The sequence below is a fragment of the Heliangelus exortis genome, chromosome 25 (assembly GCF_036169615.1).
Source record: "Heliangelus exortis chromosome 25, bHelExo1.hap1, whole genome shotgun sequence".
NCBI classification, from domain to species: domain Eukaryota; kingdom Metazoa; phylum Chordata; class Aves; order Apodiformes; family Trochilidae; genus Heliangelus; species Heliangelus exortis.
The window spans coordinates 4,965,878-4,987,292 of record NC_092446.1 but is presented as its reverse complement, the minus strand read 5'-3'; the positions used below and the strand labels follow the sequence as shown (position 1 = coordinate 4,987,292).

The 21,415-nt window shown below is 59.5% G+C and overlaps 1 protein-coding gene and 1 long non-coding RNA gene across 3 annotated transcripts in view; one reads left to right on the top strand and one right to left on the bottom strand.

Moving 5' to 3' along the window:
- The first annotated feature begins 589 nt into the window (after positions 1-589).
- LOC139807315 (receptor-type tyrosine-protein phosphatase V-like) overlaps positions 590-21,415 on the top strand; it is a 36,550-nt gene continuing 15,724 nt past the window's right edge. The window contains exons 1-17 of one of the 2 annotated variants that reach the window (XM_071768149.1): positions 590-695; positions 5,639-5,724; positions 6,716-6,779; positions 9,080-9,346; positions 9,762-10,031; positions 10,552-10,818; positions 12,166-12,438; positions 12,679-12,939; positions 13,477-13,749; positions 14,194-14,463; positions 14,947-15,216; positions 16,306-16,578; positions 16,844-17,116; positions 17,547-17,816; positions 18,110-18,382; positions 19,547-19,819; positions 20,275-20,547. In XM_071768149.1, coding sequence (XP_071624250.1) covers positions 680-695; positions 5,639-5,724; positions 6,716-6,779; positions 9,080-9,346; positions 9,762-10,031; positions 10,552-10,818; positions 12,166-12,438; positions 12,679-12,939; positions 13,477-13,749; positions 14,194-14,463; positions 14,947-15,216; positions 16,306-16,578; positions 16,844-17,116; positions 17,547-17,816; positions 18,110-18,382; positions 19,547-19,819; positions 20,275-20,547 — 3,952 coding nt within the window. In that variant the 5' untranslated portion in view covers positions 590-679. The remainder of the gene's footprint in view (positions 696-5,638; positions 5,725-6,715; positions 6,780-9,079; positions 9,347-9,761; positions 10,032-10,551; positions 10,819-12,165; positions 12,439-12,678; positions 12,940-13,476; positions 13,750-14,193; positions 14,464-14,946; positions 15,217-16,305; positions 16,579-16,843; positions 17,117-17,546; positions 17,817-18,109; positions 18,383-19,546; positions 19,820-20,274; positions 20,548-21,415) is intronic. The other variant, XM_071768148.1, reaches the window with a different exon arrangement.
- Positions 6,148-20,540, bottom strand: LOC139807316 (uncharacterized). The gene is made up of 3 exons (XR_011730527.1): positions 20,450-20,540; positions 6,678-6,748; positions 6,148-6,350 (listed from the first exon to the last, which is right to left on the bottom strand). It is a non-coding gene; the product is annotated as an uncharacterized lncRNA (long non-coding RNA).

The window sequence follows — 21,415 nt, the reverse complement described above, 5'->3', positions numbered from 1 at the left end:
AATGCCATCCTGAACAATTTCTTGGGATTCTCTGCACCTCCTGAACGGACTCATCCACTCCTCCCCATCCCCCACTTGATGCAGGACTGAGGGTGAGCAGGGTGGTCTCACTCTGGCCTGGTGGATGGGGCTCTGGGCAGCAAAGCCTTTTACAGTCACAGTTCACAGACACCTTCAGGGCTGAAGTATGGACCTGGGTGTCCCTGCACTCACAGAGTGTCCCTGCACTCACAGAGTGTCCCTGCACTGAGGCTGGCTCTGCAGAGTGTGGTGCAAACCCCGAAGAGGTGCAGGGAGGTGTGACCCATGGGCAGCCCCCAGCACAGACGTGTCCCCCACCCTCCCTGCCCTGCAGACTCTGCCACCCCAGGACTGCAGGAGGCATCTCCATTCGTCCATCCATCCATCCTTTTATCCATCCAGCTGATCCCTCCTCCCTGGCATCCTGCAGCAGACACACAGGGCGAGCCCAGGCAGGCAATCCCACGGGACCAGCCCAGACCTGAGCGTCGGGGCTGTGCTTAAACGGGAGTGAACAGCGAGTGTGAGCACGCCAGGCTGACACCGTGCACACCAGGCTGACAGTGTGCACACCAGGCTGACACCGTGCACACCAAGCTGACACTGTGCACACCAAGCTGACACTGTGCACACCAGGCTGACAGGGACCACGCCGGGGATGCCCACCAGGAGAGGTACCGGTCCCACTCCTTGTCTCCCTCTTTTTTCCCAGCCAGGCAGTGGAAGCGAGGATGCACGCAGTGGGGAAGGGGGTGCAGACCCTCCTGTGCCCTGGCAAATCCCACCCCTGGCCCCCGGGAGGGCAGCTGCTGTGCACGGCTGTGCCAGAAGCAGAGCCTGGCACTCAGCAGCAGTGTCTGTGCAGTGGGGACCTTGTGCCTGGGCTCCCCGACGTGCTGAGCTGTGGGTGAGCACCAGCAGTTGCTTCCTGGCTGCTTTTTGGCTCTGTGAATGTGGCACCCTGGTGGCACTGGCCAGCCTTGCAGCCAGCCTGTGCTGACCCTGCATCCCAGGGTGGGAGCAGAGCCCCACAGAGCTCCAGCAGCTGTTAGCAATGGGGTGGGCACTTCTGGGGACCATCCAGGTTGCTGCCCTGGATGTGGGGCAGGACCTCTCCGGGCTGACCTCAGCTCTCCCTGCCTGGTGCCAGAGGACTGTGCCCACTCACCCTGGGAGCAGCACCCACAGCCTGGGGGGGGGGGGGGGCAGAGCAGGTCTGCCCGGCTCTGCCAGCTCTGGGTGTGCTCTGAGTCACCCACAGCCCTGCTCTTCCCAGTTCTCAGGCAGCTGGTTCACACCTACAGCCCTCCCAGCAGCAAGCAGGGGGAGAGTAGAGCATCACCCCAATATCGGGGTGGCCATGCCCGGGCCATGCCCGGCCATCCCTCAGCCTCCCCTGGGCACTGATCTGTCCCACAGAAGGGGTGAGACCCCTCTGCCTGCCTGTCCTCTCAGCTCTGCAAAATAGGAAGAGCTCCAAGGTCTGGTAGCACGGGCAGGAGGCAAACAAGGGAGCTGGCAGGGCACCGTGGGGAAATGATTTAACACTTGCAAGGGATTGAAGGAAGAGCATCCCCCTGCTCTGGGGTTCAGGGCTGGAGAAGGGTGGCGTGTGAACCTTGCAAAGAGAGAGGTCCCAGCAGCACCTGCACCCTTTGATGCCTCTGCCCCCAGGGCAGCCTCTTCCCCTTGTTCCACCCTGGCAGCCCCAGGCAGCACTTGGCACCTCAGAGGTGGCCAAGGGGAGAAACTGTGGCCTGGGGCAGTTCACAGCCCTGGTGGGCACCAGGAGAGACAGGGACTGGAGGGACAGGAACAGGACAGATTCTGCTGCTGCTGGGCTGAGGCAGGACAGGAGCCCCAAAGCTGCTCCCAGCCCAATCCCAGTGGCACCAGTGCCCCAAGTCATGGGGCAGCACACTGTCACAGGATGCCAGGTGGGATGCAGTGGTCCTGCCCAGTGGCAGAGATCCCGGGGGCTGCACATCCAGACACGGACACAGGTTCCTCCTCCACGCATTGCTCCTGGCATCGTGCCAGGCTATGGCTATGCCCTCCCTGGGTGGCAAGGTGAGCTGCTCAGGGACTTGCAGTCTCCTTGCCCACAGTGCTGTCCCCTGGCATCAGTGTGCAGGGACCCTGCCAGGCTCTGCCTGTGCCCAGCCTGGGCAGCATTGCCCACCAGTTGTCAGCACACACAGAGCCTGGGACACCAGGATGCTGGGCTGTACACACTCTGCTGCCCACTCTGCTCGTCTTCACTTCAGGACTGTGCTCAGGGATGCTTCAGAAGGGACAAGTGATCTTCATGTCCAAGGCACCTGGAGCAAATGCCAGTGATGATCCCGATGGGGCCTAGGACAAGGACAATCCCCCAGCCTTGCAGAAGGTGGTGGCTTGGCTGCACAGACCCTGCAGTCTCAGGGATATCCCCCCCAGTTCATCCCAGCAGAGCTTTCAAGTGCTGGTGGTCAGCAGGGAGTCCCCATCCCCCTGCCCCTTGCGGTGCCTTTGCTGCTTCACGGAAAATGTGATGACTCGGCAGGCTCTGAGTTTCCAGGCCTGGTTCCAGCTGCTGGGTGGAGAAATCTGCAGTTGTTTTTGGGTCTGGCACAGGGAAAGGCGTCACTCTCGGGGGGACCAGAGGGGTGATCTGTCACCCCCTGCTGAAGATGGGTTCTCTGCCCTTACTTGTGGCACGGTGTCACCAGGGTGGCCGAAGCGAGGGCAGCACTGGTGTGTAAGGAACATCAGCTTCTGTCCAGTATGGGAGGCAGCTGAGTCCCAGAGAGCCAGGGCTGGGCTCCCTCCCACCAGTGCTTTGGGCTGGGCAGGCTCCCTGGCTGAGCTCAGAGAGCACAACCTCCAGGGGCTGGTGTAGACGTGTTGCCATGGTCAGCAAGCTGCCAGCTTTGCTTGCCCTGTGACAAGCCAGCAGTAGCATGTGGAGGCTGGGAAAACCACTGAGACACCTCTGGGTCCATGGCCAGAGGTCAGTGTCACCCTGGTGGGCAGCCAGGAGTCCTCCTGAAGCTGGTCACCTCTCCTTCTGGATGGAGAGGTGAGTGGCAGTGGCACAGCATGGCCAGAGGCTGCAGGGACAGTGACACTGTGCTCCAGGAGTCCCAACTCAGCTGCCTAGAGCAGAGACCAGGGAGGACAGGACACACATCCTTTGGTCCCCGGGCAGGCCAGTGCCTGGAGAAACTTCTTTGGTGGTGGAGCTGTACCCTCATGCAAAGCCATGGCAGCAGAAGTTATTTTCCAAGAAGCTGGAGTGGCTGGAGATGGAGCCGAGCAGCTTTGCAGAGAGGTTGGTGGCAGGAGTGCTGGGACTGGTAGGTAGATGTATTGAGTACACATGGGCTCAGCCTTCTCCCCAGCCAGACAGGGCAGACTCAGCCAGGCTGGAGTTTCCCAGGACTCGGGTGAGTGGGTTTGTCCACTTGCTGGCCTGGAGCTGCTCTTTGGTGTGCTTTGAAGCTAGAGGAGGAGCCCCACCTTGACTCTGTAGCCTGGGAAATTCCCCCATCTGTGGCACTGCAGGGCACACTCCTCCTGCCCCCTGCCTCAGACACTGGGAGATACAAAATCTCTTCCCAACATTTTCCTTGAGAATCTCATTTCCAGCCCACCAAGGCCCTCATCCTCATTTCCAACCCTGGCTTCATTCACCAGGCACTCCTCCAGTTCAACTTTGTCATCACTTGCCACACTCTGGGGATACTACAGAGTCCCACCCACCCCTGGCCTTAGCCTCCTCCCAGCTGGCTGCAACCCCCAGGACTGGAAAAGGAGCCTTTCAAAACAATCCCCAGCCCAGTGGGGACTGCAGCAGCCAGCTCCAAACCTACTGCTTCAGCCTGTGGAGAGAGTTGCCCTCCTTATCCATCTGAGTGGATGAGGACACCACCTCCAGTACCCGTGAGGATCCATCTTGGGGTTGGCCAACCCTGAGCATGGCAAGGTCTGGCAGCATGGCTGGGTGACCCCAGATCCCAGGTGGCTGGTCCAGAGACAGTGACCAGAAGGGCCCCTGGTTGTTGAGCTGTTTCTCTGTGCTGGGTTGTTAACAGAGGAGAGGAAGGTGACAAATGAACCCTCTGCTGGGCTGAGCAGCAGGGCCAGGGCTCCTCCACCCTCAGCCTGCTCCAGGCAAGGGCCTGGACCTCTGCAGAGACATGACTGTGACCACGGACCAGGACTCCTGGCACCAGTCCTGGGACTGAGGACCTGGGGAACTGACTGTCCCCATGCAAAGGGAAGAGGACTCGTGTGCTCTGTCCCCTTTCTCAGCCTGGGGATTGTCAGGAGATTTGGGGGATGGAGCTGGGGTAGGAGATGTGTCCTAGCCCTTGTGTCCCCCTCTCTTCTCAGTTAGGTGCAGAGGCTTTGCCTAGACACTGGGGGCTGATCCGTTTGTCACAGTCCCACCTGACAAACCTGAGTTTTTAGGGCAGGGAATCTGTTGTCCTGGAGCCAGCAGAGAGATGTGTCCCACCCTGGCAGCACCATGGCTCACAGCAGAGCTTGAATAGTCCCCGTTGGTGGCCGTGCTGGCTACTGGGAGAGTCTCCCCGGGCCACACAGGCTGTGCTGGCTTGCAGAACAGATGCACCACTGAATCCCTTCCAGTACTGTCCCAGATCTCCAGCGCTGATGTGAAGCCAATGGCATCTCCGCTCTGAATCAGAGCTGGCATCCTGCCACGCATCGCACAGGCACAGCACAGCCCCGCACACGGATGGGGAGGGGGAGAGGGGGCACAGCCTGCTGCCCATGGCCGCACCCCAAAGCACGGCTCCTGCCCCCCACGAACAGGGCCGGGCACAGCTCAGACCCCGCCAACCCCTCGAACGGGTAAAGCGCGGTCCGGGTCCAGGTCCGGGTCCGTGCCCGTGGGATGCTGTGCAGAGGAACCGCTCCTAGAATGTGCCCCCAGCCCCTCTCCCTGCTCCATCCCCCCTGCCCCATGGGCACCCCCCGAGCCGTAGTCCCCGGCGTGACCGAGGCTCCGCTCCCCGCACAGCCCCTCCCCCGGGACCCGCACCCTCAGGGCCCCCCAGCACCCATCCCAGCGCCGCCTCCCTCCCCTGCTGGGGGTTGGTTTGGGCACTCCCCCCTCCAGCCCAGAGCCGCCATCTGTCCTGCCCGGTCTCCTCCCCCCTCCGCCCCTCGCAGCACCAACTCGAACTCCGCACAAGTACAGATGGCCGGAGCGGGCTGCAGCCGAGGAGAATCTCAGTCCCAGTCCCAACCCCAGCCAGGGCCACCCCCAAAGAGCCCCCCGGCCATCAGCTCCCTGGCCGCAGCAGCCACACGCTGACACAAGGACAGCTGTAGAGCTACCGCAGAGGGACACAGAGCCGCGGGAACAATAGCAAATGCCCACAGGGATCGGCACACACGCACCGGACCTCTCCCGGGCCGGGGGGGCAGCTGGCAAGGCCAGGGGGACAAGAGCTGCTGTCCCTGGCCGGGACCCGCCGATGTCCTCCTGCCACCCGCGCTCCGAAAGCATGTGGGGACCCAGGCCGTGAGAGGAGGGGCTGGCTGGGGACAGACACTGCCAAGAATCTACCGAGCCCTCCCAACTTGTCACCCCTCTCATCCGCAGCCCCCCCGGTTCCCATGAGGCCGCCGCTGCCACTGCTGGTGCTGTGGGTGCTGTGGGTGCCGCGGCTCCCGGGATCGCTGGCAGAGGTAAGCGCGGGGCTCCCCACCTCCCGTTTCTCCGGACGAGCTCCCGCTGGGAAGGGGCTTTGCCGAGTGCTGCGGGATGGATGACTCCGTGGCTCTGAGGAATTACGCCATGGCTCTGGCTGCCTCCCCCTCCCTGCAGCTGCACCGAATTACCGCCGGTTGCAATTCGGTGCTGGCTCTGTCCTCCGCTCCCCTCGCCGTGCCCCCTCGGTCCCCCCGTTCCAGCGGGTTCCTGCTGCCATGGTCCCGCTCCCTGCTCCGGGACCCCGGGGATGCTCCTCCCAGCCCCCCCCGCTCCCTTCCTACCCGCCCCACACGCTGCCCAAAGCCCCGTGGCCAGCGGAATGAGTCAGGCAGCAATGCCGGGGGGAAATAGCTTCAGAGAGATGATTGCTCCTCTGTGGCTTGTTGCGGGACAGGGAGTGGACGGAGATATTTCCTTTAATGTGTGGGGAGCTCGCCTCAACCAAAGCAGGGCACACCCTGCTCGCCAGCAGACCGTGGGCAGGCGGGTGTCCTGCCGAGGGTGCTGGATGCTCTGGAGCATTCTGGCTCCCAGGGATGGCAGACGGTTGGAGCCCTGGGGTCCCTCCAGCTTCCTGCCATGATCGTGGGAGGGAAGGTGCCTGCAGAAGCAATGAGATTGCCAGGGCCTGGCCTGAGCTCCCTTCCTAGATCCTGGCCTCCCTCCCTTCCTTCCCTAGATCTTCTTCCCCTTGTGCCCTGGCAGTTCTGGTGGGATGTCCTCCCCTCTGAGCATGGCCCCAGGGGGGTCTGCAGTCCCCCAGGGTAGCCCACAAGCTGCATTCTGCCTCCCTGCCTCAGCTGAGGGAGAGAGATGTGAGCTGCCTCCTGGTGCACACAATCCAAATGCCATGGCACGGTGGGACCTGTCCCCTGGCTGGGCACAGGGCACCTCTGCCAGGCATTGGTCTCAGCTCAGACCATCTCACCTTGCCACCACTCTGATGTGACATCTTCAATCCCCCAGGGTGAGGGATGCAACCGGACAGCAGAAGCAGGGCTGGAGGGAGAGGGTGCACACAGTTATACAGGTAAGTCACAATTAAAGAGGGTCCCAGGCTGCAGAGTGTGGTCTTGGTGCCCAGGAGTGGTGAGAGAAGCACATCTGCTGGGGCAGGGCTCTTGGACTTGAGGAGCTTTGTAAATACTCTGCTTTAGACTTACTGCAGGCCAGGGGAGGGGAGGAAGTTGACTCCATCCTCCCCCAGCAACCAACCTTATGAGGAGCAGTCTGACAAAGCTCCAAACTGTTTCCTTCCCACAGAGCACGGAGTGGGCTCAGCAGCAGCAGGGGCCTTGGTGCCCATCACAGAGCCCCAGCAGTTGGCTGTGCAGGGTCACAGAATCCCAGGCTGGTTTTGGTTGGAAGGGAGCTTAAAGTTCATCTTGTTCCAAACCCCCTGCCATGATCAGGGACACCTCCCACCAGCCCAGGGTGCTCCAAGCCCCATCCAACCTTGGACACTGCCAGGAATGGGGCAGCCACAGCTTCTGTGGGCAACCTGGGGCTCAGCACCCTCACAACAAAGAATTTCTGTCTAAGAGCTCATCTAAGTTTCCCCCTTTTGATATGAAACTGTTCTCGCTTTTCCCATCTCCCCAGTTTTTCTGGAGCCCCTTCAGGCACTGGAAGGTGCTCTAAGGTCTCCCCATTGCCTTCTCTTCTCCAGGCTGAACACCCCCAGCTCTCTCAGCCTGGCTCCAGAGCTGTTCAAACCCTCAGATCCTCTCTGTGGCCTCCTCTGGACTTGCTCCAACAGCTTTGGGTCCTTCTGGTGTTGGGGACTGCAGAACTGGACCCAACACTAGTCCTGGGGCCTCCAAAAATAAGAAGGACATGGACTGCACTTCATGGGGCAGCCCTACAGCTCTGCTGAGCTGCCCAGGAATGGCAGAGCCAGCTCAGTGCTCACATGGAGCAGACCAGTGCCAGGAGGTTTCTCCCAGATGATCTGGAGGCACCAGTCAGGGCCTGGGGATGTACCTGGGTGTGTTGTGGTTACAAGAGGTCATCTCTGAGGACGTGAGCAGTGTTGTGATCATGGGCCTCAGGGCTGGAGAATGCCTCTGGCCCATTTTAGGTGCACTTGGCCGTGTGCACTTGTAGTGTGGAGGTGAAGAAGATGATTGCCAAGTGACAGATGGAGGCAGGTGATGCAGTGTGTTGGAAACCCAAGAGAAGCAGACAAACATGGGTGTGGAACTCATACCTTCATGAGACAAGAGTGAAAAACCACCCCTTTTTGAACTCCACAAAGGGCATGATGCTTCAGGAGATGAGCCATGCCCTGTGCTCCAGTCCTTCAGCCTCTCCACCCTCCAGGCAGAGCACTGGGGCAAGAGCTGTGCTTGTTTAAAGCTGTCTTGCCTTGCCAGGTCACATGTAAACCTGTTCCAACATGTTGCACATCATAAATTTTAAGTGCTAATTATTACACAAATCTCTTATCACTAGAGCTGTTCTGGTGTTTCCCAGGGGCTGAAGGCATCGGCGAGCTCATCACTTCCAGCCAGGCTGGGAAGTCTGTGGCTGCTGCTGGAGGCAGAGATGGAGCCTACAGGGCTCACATGCCCAGCCTGGTCCCACCAGACAGGCTCTGTTCTCTTAGCAGAGCTGATTCCTGAGCAGCTCCAAAGGCAGAGGTTCAGTAGGAGTTTTGGCCACTGAGCCACAAATTAGACCTGTCCACCACACCTGACACAGCTCAGGAGGGTGTTGTGCAAATCTGGCTCCACGTTTTCTCCACAGACAGTGTCCTGCTCTTCCCATGTAATCCCTGCAGTGTGCAGGACACTGGGGAGTTGGTTCAAGGATTCCTTTGCCCTCTCTTCTGCCAGAGCCCTCACAGAGACAGAAACTATTGCAGGGATCATAATGGCCCCACTGCCATTTTACTTCTCCTTCCTCTGTAGCCACTGCCTTGCTTCTACAAGGTGGACCCAGAGCCCTGCAACATCATCTTGGGGGCTCAAACCTACCAAGGTGTTGAGCAGTGGATTATACCCAGCCAGGGCAACTTTTCTACAACGAACCAGGGCTGCTTGGACCGAGCATGTGATGGCTTGAAGCCTCCTGCTCTGTCTCTAATGGAGTAGATGGTGCCTTTCACATGGTGCCTTTCACATGGTACCTTTCACCCCAGCCCGTGGAGGGGGCTGACCCTTCTTGTGTTTCCCAAAAGCTTTTGGGAGCCCTTGGGGTTGAGGGGCCTGACCAGAGTGATGGCCTGGGCTGAGGTGTGCAGTGAGGAGGGGTGGGCTGGGGAGCCTGGCCACTGGTCACCAGCAGCTCCACAGCTCCCTGGTGAGTGCCTTGGCTTTGCCTGTGCAGGAACAGCCCTGAACCTCAGCGTGAGTGACCGTGGCCGGTCAGACTCCCTTCTTCTGTCCTGGGATGAGCCCACAGAGGGTGCCGAGGGATATTCGCTGGTCCTCTCCTCCCTGGGGTCAGGCACACGTCTGCAGAACGGATCTGCTGGACCCAACGTCACCACCTTCTGGTTCCACGGGCTGACCCCTGGCACGGGCTACAAGATTGAGGTGACAGCCACGCTTGCGTGCATGGAGAGCATCAGCCAGACAGTCACAGCACAGACAAGTAAGGGGTTCCCCAGGGACTGCAGAGTCAAAGGGTCTCTCAGTGCCTCTACCAGTGATGGTCACACTGCTCTGGAGGGTGCAAAGTACAGCTCTGCTTGGAGTCTGTGAGTTCACGGGGATGTTGGGCCTTTCATCCCTTCCAAAAGTTTCAGGGTCCTTCCCTGGTCCCAGGGGTCATTGTATGGATGGGATCCACACTGTGTCTCCGGGAATAATACAGCTCATGTCAGACAGCAGTGGTGGCTGCAGGTCTGGTGTTCCCAGGAAGGCAGGAGGTGACTTGAGCCCCAGGGGATGGTGCAGCCCACACAGCCCGTGGGAGCTGGGGAGCTGATGGGTCTGTGCCTGGGGGTTGTGTCCTGGCCAGTTCAAGCATCACCAAACCAACACCATCTGTGCCATGTCCAACCCAGGTCCCTCACCTGTCTGCAACCTCAGCCTCAGCAGCAACGGGAGCCCTGGAGTGCTCCGGGCATCTTGGGCACATGCCCAAGGCCAGCGGGACAGCTACCACCTTGCCCTCTACCACAGTGAGTCCCAGATGCTGGTGAGAAACGTGTCTGTCCTGCCCAGCACCTCCACCTTCCTCTTCGAGGGGCTGCTGCCTGGCAGTGAGTACGCCCTGAGGGTCAGCACCACGTCTGGAGCCAGGCAGGCCAGCACCAGTGTGCACCAGTGGACAGGTGGGTGTCCTGCCCCAGAGGAGAGGATGGGAGAAGGGGTTGGGTGGGATGGGTGCTGCTGGGCTGGCAGAGATGGGGCTGAGGAGGTCTCCAGGCTCAGGATGGGGACTCAGTGTAGGGTGGGGACCTGCTGGGAGTTTGCCACATCCACGCTGTGGGCCGAGGGGAAAACCTCACAGCCCAGCCCTGCTTTGCTGGACCTGTCCTTTGGGTTTGGGTGCTCCGTGTCCCTATGGGAGAAGGGCAACCTGGGGATGCTGGCAAAAGATCTTGGCTGGTGGGAGCTGCAGAAACCTTACATTGCCCAGACTGCCACCCCCTCGGCCCTGCAAAAAGGGTGTGACAGTATGGAGGGACCTCAGGAGCCCCTCAGCCTGCCTGGGATGGGACATCCCTGGGCAGACCCTGTGCCAACCCAGTGAATGAAGGACACCCTCCTGGAGAAGGAGGAAAAGGAGGGGGTGTCCAGGGAGCCCCATCGCCAGCACTGAACCTTGCTGCCTCCTGCTTTTCCCCACAGCTCCCTCCATTCCCACCCAGCTGACTCTTATCCCAGGCTCCAGCACCAGCCTAGTGGCCTCCTGGGACAATGCCACGGGGGCTGCCTGGCTGCACCTCGTGCTCCACAACCTCCGGACCCAAACAGTGACCACCACCCTGGCAGCCAGGAGGGGCCTCACCAGCTTCTCCTTTCAGCACCTCCAGCCAGGCACCCCGTACTGGCTGGAGCTCAGCACCACTGCAGGGCCCTACACCACAGCAGGGCCAAATGCCACCTCTTGGACATGTGAGTATGGTGACCAGAGGTGAGGGAGGACCTCAGTGGCCTTGGCTTTCTCCCTGCTTCTGGTCCAGCCCCTGAATCCAAAGGTTTCCTGACACATCCTAGGGTACAGAGGCTGCTCCAGGACCCAGGGCACTGTGATAGTGAGGTCAGGGATTCTCCTGGGCAGCTCAGTTCCTGGTGCCATCCTGTGTCTTCTTGGGATACACTGTGCCCAGCCTGGCATCTCCCTGAGGAGGAGGAGGATGGAAGGGCTGCAGATCCCACTGGTTTTTGTTGCAGCTTGGCTGGGCTCTCCCAGACCTCAGGGCTGGTACCAAGGGCAGCAGAGAAAACAGGGCAAGGGGACAGCAGTTTGGCTGTTTGGAACTGGAGGGTTCCTGAGAGACGTGGATCTTTGGTCCTCTTGGGTTGCTGCTGAGGGTGTATTTTGTTAGTACCCGATAACCTCATCCTGGTGGGATGTGCCAAGTGCTGTGTGAACACAGCCAGGGAAGTCAGGGTCAAAGACTGGAGGGTGATCATCCCAGAGCCCAGCTGGCTGCACCTTACAGCCTGGCTTCCTCCTCCTCCTGGCCTCAGGCTGAGAAAAGCCCTGAGAGAGGTTGATTTCCAGCACTGCACTCCTGGTTTGCTGCTGCCATCACGTCTGTAGCTCTGCAGCCAGTTCTGGTCCTGGTCTTGCTCTCCCAGATGTTCCCAAAAATGCCAGGGGGAGGTGGAGAGGCAAAGCCTTCTGAGCAGAGCAAGACTCCTGCCAAATGTCAGGAAAGCATTGGCTCACCCCGTGAGGAGCAACAAACGACGGAGGTGCCAAGCTGCAAACTCAGGGCTGCCGTGGCCAGAGCCTTGTCCTGGCCAAGTGTACAAAGGAAGGACCTGGGTGCCACCAGCTGCCTGGCCCCTCCTCCTGCCAGCCCGAAAAGCTGGAGGCTGCTCTCTGCTGACTCTGCAGCTGGGTTTTGGAAACCCTCCACACCCCAGCTGGTTCCTTTCTTCTGTGAACTGAGGCTGACTCCAGCCCTGCTGCTGTCTGCAGCTCTGCTCTGCCCAGCTGAACAAACCTCCCTGTGCCAGATGCAGGAGCCAGGGCACCCAGCCAGGGGTTCAATCCAGGCCAGCTGCTGGGAATATCAGGGAGCTTGTGAGGGGATACGGACGGAGAAAAAGGGGACTTTCAGGAACTCCCCAGCAGGGCTGCCAGCTTGCTCTGGGCTCTGCTAAACCAGGAATGGTTGTGCTAAGGAATGCCTAAGGCTGAATGTAACTCTGCAAATAAGGAAGCAGAGCATGAGGTTTAGGGACCCAGAGGACCCCATAACCCTGACGTACAATTCCATTCCTTTCCAGACCCCTTGAGCCCTGGCAATGTCACCCTGAGCAGGACAGAGGAGCAGAGCTCCTTGCAGGCTCACTGGAGCACTCCAGAGGGAGAGAGGGACTTCTACCTGGTGACCCTGCAGGAGGGGGAACACCACGCTCCCACCAGGAACATCTCTGTCGATGGGGACAGTGGTCACGTCACTTTCCATGGGCTGAGCCCTGGGATGCAGTACTCTGTCCAGGTGACAGCAGTGGCTGGGCCTTACAGGGCATCAGCCCGGAGCACAGCAGCCTGGACAGGTTAGCAGCAAAGCCCCAGCATGGCTTCTGGAAGCAGTTTGTGCCATCTGATGGAGAGGCTGAGGGCTTCTGGCTGGTGGGATGGGATGGGATGGGATGGGGGATTGGACAGGGACAGAGGTGGGGCTGGGCAGGGCACTGAGTCCCAGGAGCAGGCTGTGGCTTCAAGAAGAGAAATCTCCTGCCCCCAGGGTTCCTAATGCACTGCCCAGGGACTGATCCCATCCTTCTCTCTTGCAGAGCCACTGGCACCAGCTGGGCTCAGTCTGTCCAGCCAGGGCAGCCCCTACAGCCTGCTGGCCAGCTGGGAGGAGGCAGTGGGACAGGGCTACCTGCTGGCCCTCAGCCTCGGGGACCACCCTGTGAGGAACCAGTCCCTGCCCAGAGCTGTCACCAACTTCACCTGTGGGGGCCTCAGCCCTGGCACCTTCTACACCCTGGAGCTCAGCACCCTGGCTGGTCCCTACGTGTCCCCACCCCGGCGTGTCAGCAACTGGACGTGTGAGTGTCCCGGCCCTCCCTGCACCCACCCCCGGGGTTACCACTGGATGGTGCCCTTCCCCGTGGTCTCCTGCCTCAGGGCATGTGCTAGCCCAGCTCTTCTGTAGCTTCATCCAATGAAAGGGCAAAAAGGTTCAGGAGGAGAGCAGAGGTGCTGCTGGATGTGTCCCAGCCTGATTTGAATCCCTGTTGCCTCTCACAAGGATCAGCAGAGCTCAGGACCCTCCTCTTCCTCCCTCTGGCCACATTCCTGTGGCATTTGCTCAGGGTGCATCTGCCTTAAGCCACCTCTCTCCCACCTGCTCCATTCCATGCCACCCATCACCTCCTTTAGGACCAGAACCAGTTTGAACCCTGTGCTGGTCCCTGCCAGACCAGTTTGTGGGTGTCAGCAGGGGTGACAGGGGCTGGGGGCTCTCTGAGGGAAGGGTCCCCAGCTCCAGCACTTTTGGGGTTGTGCTTCTGCCAGGTGACCTCAGTCTGGCTGCAGCTCTGACTCCAGATGTTTCCTTTCCTTCCTTTCCTTTCTTTTCCTAGATCCTTTGCCTCTGGAGCAGCTGAGCCTCAGCAACCATGGCCACAGCACCTCTCTGCAGGGCTCCTGGAGAGCAGCTCCCACTGGCAGCACTGGCTACACAGGCACCCTCTGGGAAACCAAATCCTGGGAGAGGGTCAGGGACATCACAGTGGGGAACAACAGGACAAATGTCACCTTTGAGGACCTGGTCCCTGGGCGACAGTATACACTGGAGATGGTTGCTCTGGCTGGACCCTACAGATCCCCTGTGCAGTCAGCCACAGACTGGACGTGTGAGTGTGATTCTCCTACACCAGCCCTCAGCAGCTCCTCAGGAAGCTCACAAGACAAAATGGGGGCCACGCGTAGGGAACTGAGGGAACCAGGGGCAGGGATGCAGACAAAGAGCAGAAGGGCCAGAGCTGCAGTCAGAGAAGGTTGGAAGTAAAAGGGAAGTGTCCTGTGCAGGAGAAACCCATCACTGAATAGGAAACATTTTCAAACATGACCCCATAGGAAAGGTGGGGACCTGTTCCTGTGTTTGTTGTGGAGCAGCAGCTCAGGCTCCCTGCCCTCAGCTGGGGTTGGATATTCCAGGGCTGATTTCTGACCTTTGGGTCCCCAGCAGGGACAGGCAGTGAAGGGTGCTCAGGACAAGCACTTGCAGAACCCCACTTGTCCCATGGCAGCTCCACCACCCCATCCCCTTCACTGCCTGGATCTCTCTTCTCTCCCAGACCCTCTGGCTCCAGCTGGGGTGACCTTGGCCAACACCCGACGCCCTCTGGGACTCTCAGCCTTCTGGGACAAATCTGCTGGTGACGTGGACCAGTTCTTCCTCCAGCTCTACAGCAAGAGCCATCCAGCTCAGAGGAACATCTCAGTGGGGCCAAACACCCACAACTTCACCTTCCTGGGTCTGTCCCCTGGCATTCAGTACTTCCTGAAGGTGACAGTCCTTGCTGGCCCGTACAGATCCTCATCACACTTTGCCACCGAGTGGACATGTGAGTAAGAAGTGTCCCCGAGCCCATGCAGGGACAGGGCATCCTGGCACTGCTTGCAAGACTGGCAGTGACCTGAATCAGAGCTTGTGTCCTGAGTTAGGTGCTGTGCCAGGGCTTCTGGGCCCTTTTTACCCAGCCCAGGCTTTCCTTAGACAAACTGAACCCTCTGCCTAGACCACTCATGATCCCAAGGCCAGTCTGGGACTAGTGGGAGAGGGGTGTGAGAGAGGAAGCCCAGAGACCTGGATGTGCTTGCTTCCTGTCTGTGGAGCAGAGCAGCCCAGCAGGGACACGAGTGTTCTCAGTACAGCACCTGCCTGCAGCAGCACCCTGGGGACATCTTGTGTGTCCCCCCAGGACGACAGGAGTGCTGGCACTCCTCTGACACCGTTTCTCCTTCAGCCCAGCTCTGCAGCTCTGTCCTGGATTCTGTCCTGGATTTCCTCCACCTTCTCACAGAGCTCCATGCTGTGTTTCCCTTAGATCCCCTGGCTCTGGCCAACGTCACCGTGCAGCCTGGCCGGAGACCCCAGGAGCTGCGTGTGAGCTGGGTGGAATCAGGAGGTGGCAGAGACCACTTGGTGCAGCTCTCTGTGGCCGAGTCCTTGTCCATCATCAGGAATGTGTCTGTTCCCCGTGGTGTCACCCACCTGGACCTGGGGGGGCTGGTACCGGGCTCCCGGTACCGCCTGGAGATCATTTCTCAGGCTGGGCCCCATCGCACGTCCTCTCAGACTGCCATTGGCTACACGGGTAGGAACACAGCCCCTCCACCCCCATCCCTATCCCTGCTTCCCAGACAAGGGAGTCCCAAGGCTGTTCTGCAGGATCCCGTGTCCCTGCAGCCCCACTGGTGCCCATCTCCTCCTCGAGGTGCTGGCTGTGGCTGTCTTGTTGGGTGGGGGTGCTGTGAGCCTGCCCCAGCCCTTTGGGACATCCAGGGAGCAGCTGTGATGTGGGAGCAATCTGCTGCTCCCACCTGTCTTTAGGCAGCCTGATAGATGCAACAAAACCAAGTGCAAGCTCCTGGGCAATCCCAAGCATAATCCAGGCTGGGTGGGGAGTGGATCAAGAGCAGCCCTGAGGAGAAGGTCATAGGGGTGTTGAGAGATGAAAAGCTGGACATAAACTGGCCAAGTGCTCTGACAGCCCAGAAACCAACCATGTCCTGGGCTGCATCACCAGGAGCATGATCAGCAGGGCCAGGGAGGGGATTCTCATCCTCTGCTCTGCTCTGCTCTGGTGAGACCCCCCCCTGTAGTGCTGGGTCCCCAATAGCAGAAGGACACGGAGCTACCAGAGGAGGCTACAAAGATGGGCAGAGGGCTGGAGCAGCTCTGGTCCTGGAGCCAGGGGGAGAGAGCTAGGGGTGTTCAGCCTGGAGAAGAGAAGGTTCTGGGGAGACCTTAGAGCACCTTCCAGTGCCTGAAGGGGCTCCAGGAAAGCTGGGGAGGGACTTGGGACAAGGATGAAAGTGTGGGATGAAAAGAGTGATGGGATGAGGGGGAATGGCTTTAAACTGGAAAAGGGAAGATTTAGGTTGGACGTTAGTAAGAAATTATTTGGTGTGAGGGTGCTGAGCCCCTGGCCCAGGTTGCCCCCAGAAGCTGTGGCTGCCCCATCCCTGGCAGTGCTGAAGGTTGGATGGGGCTTGGAGCACCCTGGGCTGGGGGAGGTGTCCCTGATCATGGCAGGGGGATTGGAACTGGATGAGATTTAAGATCCCTTCCAACCAAAACCAGTCTGTGCTCACAGTCCCACAGCTCCCAGCTTCATTCCCAAACAGGGGTCCATCCTGAGCAGCCCAGGTTTGTTCTCCATAATGCTGTTTCTCTCCTGCAGTCCCACTACCTCCTCTTTCCCTGTCTGCAAGCCCTGCCAGCACCTCTGGGTCTCTGGCTGTGCACTGGGAGACTCCTCTGGGGCAGAGGGATGGATACCTGCTGAGTGTGCAGAAGGAGGGCTCCTCTGCACCAACAAGGAGCCTGGAAGCAGGGAAGGACAGCACCAATGTCACCCTGACAGAGCTGGAACCAGGAACTTGCTACCTTGTTGGGATCTGGGCAGCGGCTGGACCCGTCCGCTCCCTCCCCAGGAACATCACGGGCTGCACGGGTGAGCATCTGTCCCCCCCACGGGTGGCTGGGGTGGAAGGACTGAGAGGACTCCAGAATGAGGTGGGGATCCAGGTTGGCACCTGGGGACAGGAGGGCACTTCCAGGTGGCACTGCTGTGCCATCATCCCCGGCCTCTTAAAGCTTCCTTGCCCCATGTGGGTAGAAAACTTTTGCTGCTGTCTGCCTGGGGAAAGCAAGACCCCTCCCCAGCCAGCTCAGAACTGTATCTTTTTCTCTCTGACTCTCTCTGTCTTTCCTCACAGTTCCTGCTGCACCAACAAACCTGAGCCTTACCAACCCAGGCAGCTCCTCAGAGCTTTACCTGTGCTGGAGCAAGCCCCCTGGCAGGAGGGATCACTACCGTGTTACCCTGTACAGCCTCAGCACCCCGAGCAGGAATCGGGTCCAGATCTTGAGTCCAGATGCTGAGAACATCACCTGGGCTCACTTGGAAGCAGGCAGCAGGTTTGCTGTGCAGGTCACTGCTGTGAAAGGCTTTTTTGAAGCCTCTTCCACCAATGTCACCCAATGGACACGTGAGTTTGATGGGCTGGGTGGGATACAGACTCCAGTGTGCCCCAGAGCCTCCATCCCAGCCTTGCAGAGCACCCACCCCCAACCCCACCTCCAACCTTCCCTGCTCTGCCCTGAAGCTTCTACAGAGTTGTCCCATGCTCTGTCCTCACTCCTTCCTCCACACAGAGCCCATCACCCCCCCCCACCTCGAAGGCTCTGGGTGTCTCCCCTGCGTGTCCAGCAGCAAACCCTGAGGATTTTGTGCTCAGAGCCACCTACATTCTCTTCCCATTTATTTGTCCCCATGCTTCTCCTTGGGAGGATCTGCAGTGGGAGCTGGGGTCCAGCACTGCCAGAGCCTGAGGAGCCCCTGGCTGAAGCTGCTGGTTCCTCATCCTGAGCACCAAGCAGAGGCACCCAGAGCCTGACTGCCACCCTCTTGATTTCCAGATCCCTTGGCCCCTGCCAACCTCACCCTGGGCAGCCCCTCTTCCTCGGGGCTGGAGGTCTCCTGGGCAGCAGCAAAGGGAGGAGCAGAAGGTTTTGTGGTAGAGGTCTTTGCCACAGCCCCCAGGAGCCGTGTGGGGCACGTGGTGCTGGATGGGGATGCCAGGAGTCACCTCTTCAGGAACCTGAGTTCTGGCACCCATTTCAGCGTGGCAGTGAGGGCCACAGCTGGGCCCTTCCAGACCAGTGCACCCAACCTCACCCACTGCACACGTGAGTATCCAGATGTCCCCCACCAGATCTCTGCCTCCCTTCTGGCTCCCTCTCCCCTCTGTGCCGGTGCCCGGTGCTCATGTCCTGCTGCATGCAGCACGGAGATTCTGTTCATCACCCTGTACCCACGTCCCTGGTAGCCATCCACAGGCTCAAGGTAGCCCCAGGGAGGAGGCAATTGCCAGAGGGTCAAGGGCAAAGTGGGGCTGAGCCAACTCCTACAGCACAGGCTTGGTGCAGACGTGGAGCATCTCCTTTTCCTCAGCCCAGCCCTGACCTGTGTTTCCTCCCAGGCCCTTTGCCCCCAGCTGCTGTGCGTTTGCTGAGCCAGGGACACCCCGAGATGCTGAGTGCCTCCTGGGGACCCCCGCCTGGGGGCCGAGATGGCTACAGCCTGACCCTGTACCAGGCAGAGCTGGGCACCGTGGCAGCTACAGCCTCACTTGGGAGAGACACCCACAACTTCACCTTCACGGGGCTGAGCCCAGGGTACAAATACACCCTGGAAGCCAGAGCTGTGGCTGGGACATACTGGGCAGCAGCACCCAACATCAGCAGCTGGACCCGTGAGTGTCCCCTGCAGAGGGGTGGGTGGGATGTGTTGGGGTGCTGGGTGGTCCTGAGGAGGGCTGGGAAGGGAGCTGCTGTCCCTGGAGCCAGGGACTGCCGTGGGCATGGTGCAGCACAGAGCTGATAGTGCAGGGGCACACTCTGACCCCTGGACACATGGATGGGGAAGTGGTGACTTCCACAAGTCCCTGCTGATGACACAGGGGTGGCCCAGCTCTGGCCATGCAGGGACATTTCCCCTGCCTGTGCTGCCCCATCTCCCTGTACACAGGAGCCATCAGGACTGTCAGAGTCTCCTCCAGAAACCATCTCACCATAAAGGTTCATGAAAGAGATCAGAGCAGTACAAGAGGTTACCCTGTAGTGCTCTCAGAGGAGCAGATCTTTGCTTTGGAGATGGACTCTTCCAGCACTACTCCCCATCCAGACAGATTTAGGGCTGGGCAGAGGATACATTATTGATAGAGGTTATGGAGGGCACCCCCAGTCAGTTCACAGATGACCCCCAGTTGCTGAGCTGCCTGAGGGTAGGAAAACTCTGCAAAGGGATCTGGCCAGGCTGCCTGGATGGGTTGAGGACAATTGTGTGAGACTGAACAAGGCTCAGGGCAGTGTCCTTCCCAGGGGTCACATTCAATCAATGATTCTGGGATGTGCCAGCTCTGCCCATGCAGCTGCATTCCAGTTGGGTTCTGGGGGATGTGTGTGCCTGCAGCAGTGACAAAGCTGCTCCAGCTGGGCTATGGGATGTCAGGTAGTGACAGCACATGGGGGAATGGATTCAAACTAGAGGACTGGAGATTTAAATTAGATGTTAGGAAGAAGTTCTTCCCTATGAGGGTGGTGAGACCCTGGCACAGGTTGCCCAGAGAGGTGCTGGCAGCCCCATCCCTGGAAGGTTTTAAGGCCAGGCTGGACAGGGCTCTGAGCAACCTGAGCTGGTGGGAGGTGTCCCTGCCTATGACAGAGGGATTGTACCTGGCTGATCTTAAAGGTCCCTTCCAACCCTAAAAATCCGATAATTCTCTGATACAAAATGTGCCAGAGGGAGTCTACAAGTCCTCAGGGAGCATCTGTCCTGCTGCACAACATCCCATCAGGGTGTCTGTTCCCTTCTGCACTCTCTCCATTCTCTAACATCAGGTCTGGTGATTCCTCAGGCCCTTTGCCCCCAGCTGCTGTGCGTTTGCTGAGCCAGGGACACCCCGAGATGCTGAGTGCTTCCTGGGGACCCCCGCCCGGGGGCCGAGATGGCTACAGCCTGACCCTGTACCAGGCAGAGCTGGGCACCGTGGCAGCTACAGCCTCACTTGGGAGAGACACCCACAACTTCACCTTCACGGGGCTGAGCCCAGGAAGCAAGTACCTGCTGGAGGTGATGTCCCTGGCAGGCTCCTACCAGGCATCTCCAGGGAATGTCAGCAACTGGACGTGTGAGTACCCTGTGCTGGGGTGCTGAAGGAACTGCTGGGCAGTCACAAAGCTGCTGGCAGCTGGCGTGGCCCCGTTGCCCTTCGTGGCAGCCCCCAAGCCCTGCCAGAACCCAAGGACATGGAGCACCCTCTGCCCACCCTCACCACCAACTCCAGCAGCCTGGGTTCAGCTGCAGCTCCTGGGTCTGGGCTTGAGAGGAGCAGGGAGGGGAAGGCACCAGGCACCATCCCCTCCCTTCCCTCCAGCTCCATCCTCACCCAGCCCTGGGTGTCTTGCTCTGGTTGGAACAGGAGCAAGGACTCCAGGACTCTCTGCCCAGACAGAGACTTGCAGAAGCCTGCAGGCTGGTAGATGCAGCCATGTCCTGTCCTGTGTGCTCTGTCCCCTCTGGTGACACTGCCAAGATACCTGGGCAATGTCCTTCCCTGACATCTCTCCTCTCCTGTCTCTCCAGACCCTCTGGCACCCCGTAACGTGTACATGACAAACCAGGGCTATCCCAACAGGCTGAGTGTGTCCTGGCGAGCTGAACCCCAAGGACAGGATGGTTACAGGCTCCTCCTGTACCACTCGGGGTCGGGTGCTGTGGCAGCCAACGTGTCTGTGGGGAAAGGCAGCAGCAAATTCACCTTTTCTGGCCTGGCTCCAGGACAGAAATACCTGCTGGAAGTGGTGTCCCTGGCAGGGCCCTACACAGCCTCCACGGGGAACATCAGTGACTGGACAAGTGAGTGGCAAGAGCTGGAGGTCCCTGAATCATGCACGAGGCTCTTCTGTCCCCAGGGGTCTCGGGACCTGCAGGGGCAGAGACAAGGCTGGGATGGAGGAGAGCAGGGCAGGAGCCATGGGGGATGTTTTTAGGAGGCAGAGCTCTATCCAGCTCCTGTCCCCAACCACGAGCTGCCTTCTCCAGTCACAAGAGAGAGGGATCCCATGGCAGTCGTGCTGCTCTGGTAGGAGAAACCCACAGCCCCCCTGAGGTCTTAGAGCCAGGGGGGGACAGCCCACCAAACCCACCAGCCCCTCTACCTTCCAGGCACTCCGAAAATTCCTGGCATGGAGCAGAAGGGGAGGCTGGGATTTTTTTTCTTTTTTTTTTAAGGAATGTGGACATTGCTGATAAACACAATAAGCCCTTTCATGTGCTTGTCCCCACAGTCCCTGCACTTTGCCTGGGGAATCCAGAGGTCTCTGCTCCCACGCTCAGTTAGCCTCTGGCAGGGTGTTGGGAGTCATGTGCAGAGCCCTTCAGGCAGGTTTCTAATGCAACTTGCTAATTAGCAGGAGGAAGAATCCATCTCCTCATCCTCCTCACTCTGTATGTCCTCCAGTTGCCATTTAAAGGGCATTGCTGATAATGGCAGCCAGCAGCAGCAATGTTAGCACTGAACATAGGAAGTTTCCTTGCATGTCACCCATCCTCTGCTTGTATTCAACTTTGTTAATGAGAAGCCCAAGATGTGCACTGACAGCCCAGAAACCACCCCTGGCCTGGGCTGCATCACCAGCAGCACGACCAGCAGGGCCAGGGAGGGGATTCTCCCCCTCTGCTCTGCTCTGCTCTGGTGAGCTCCCCTCCCCTGCAGTAAAGCTGG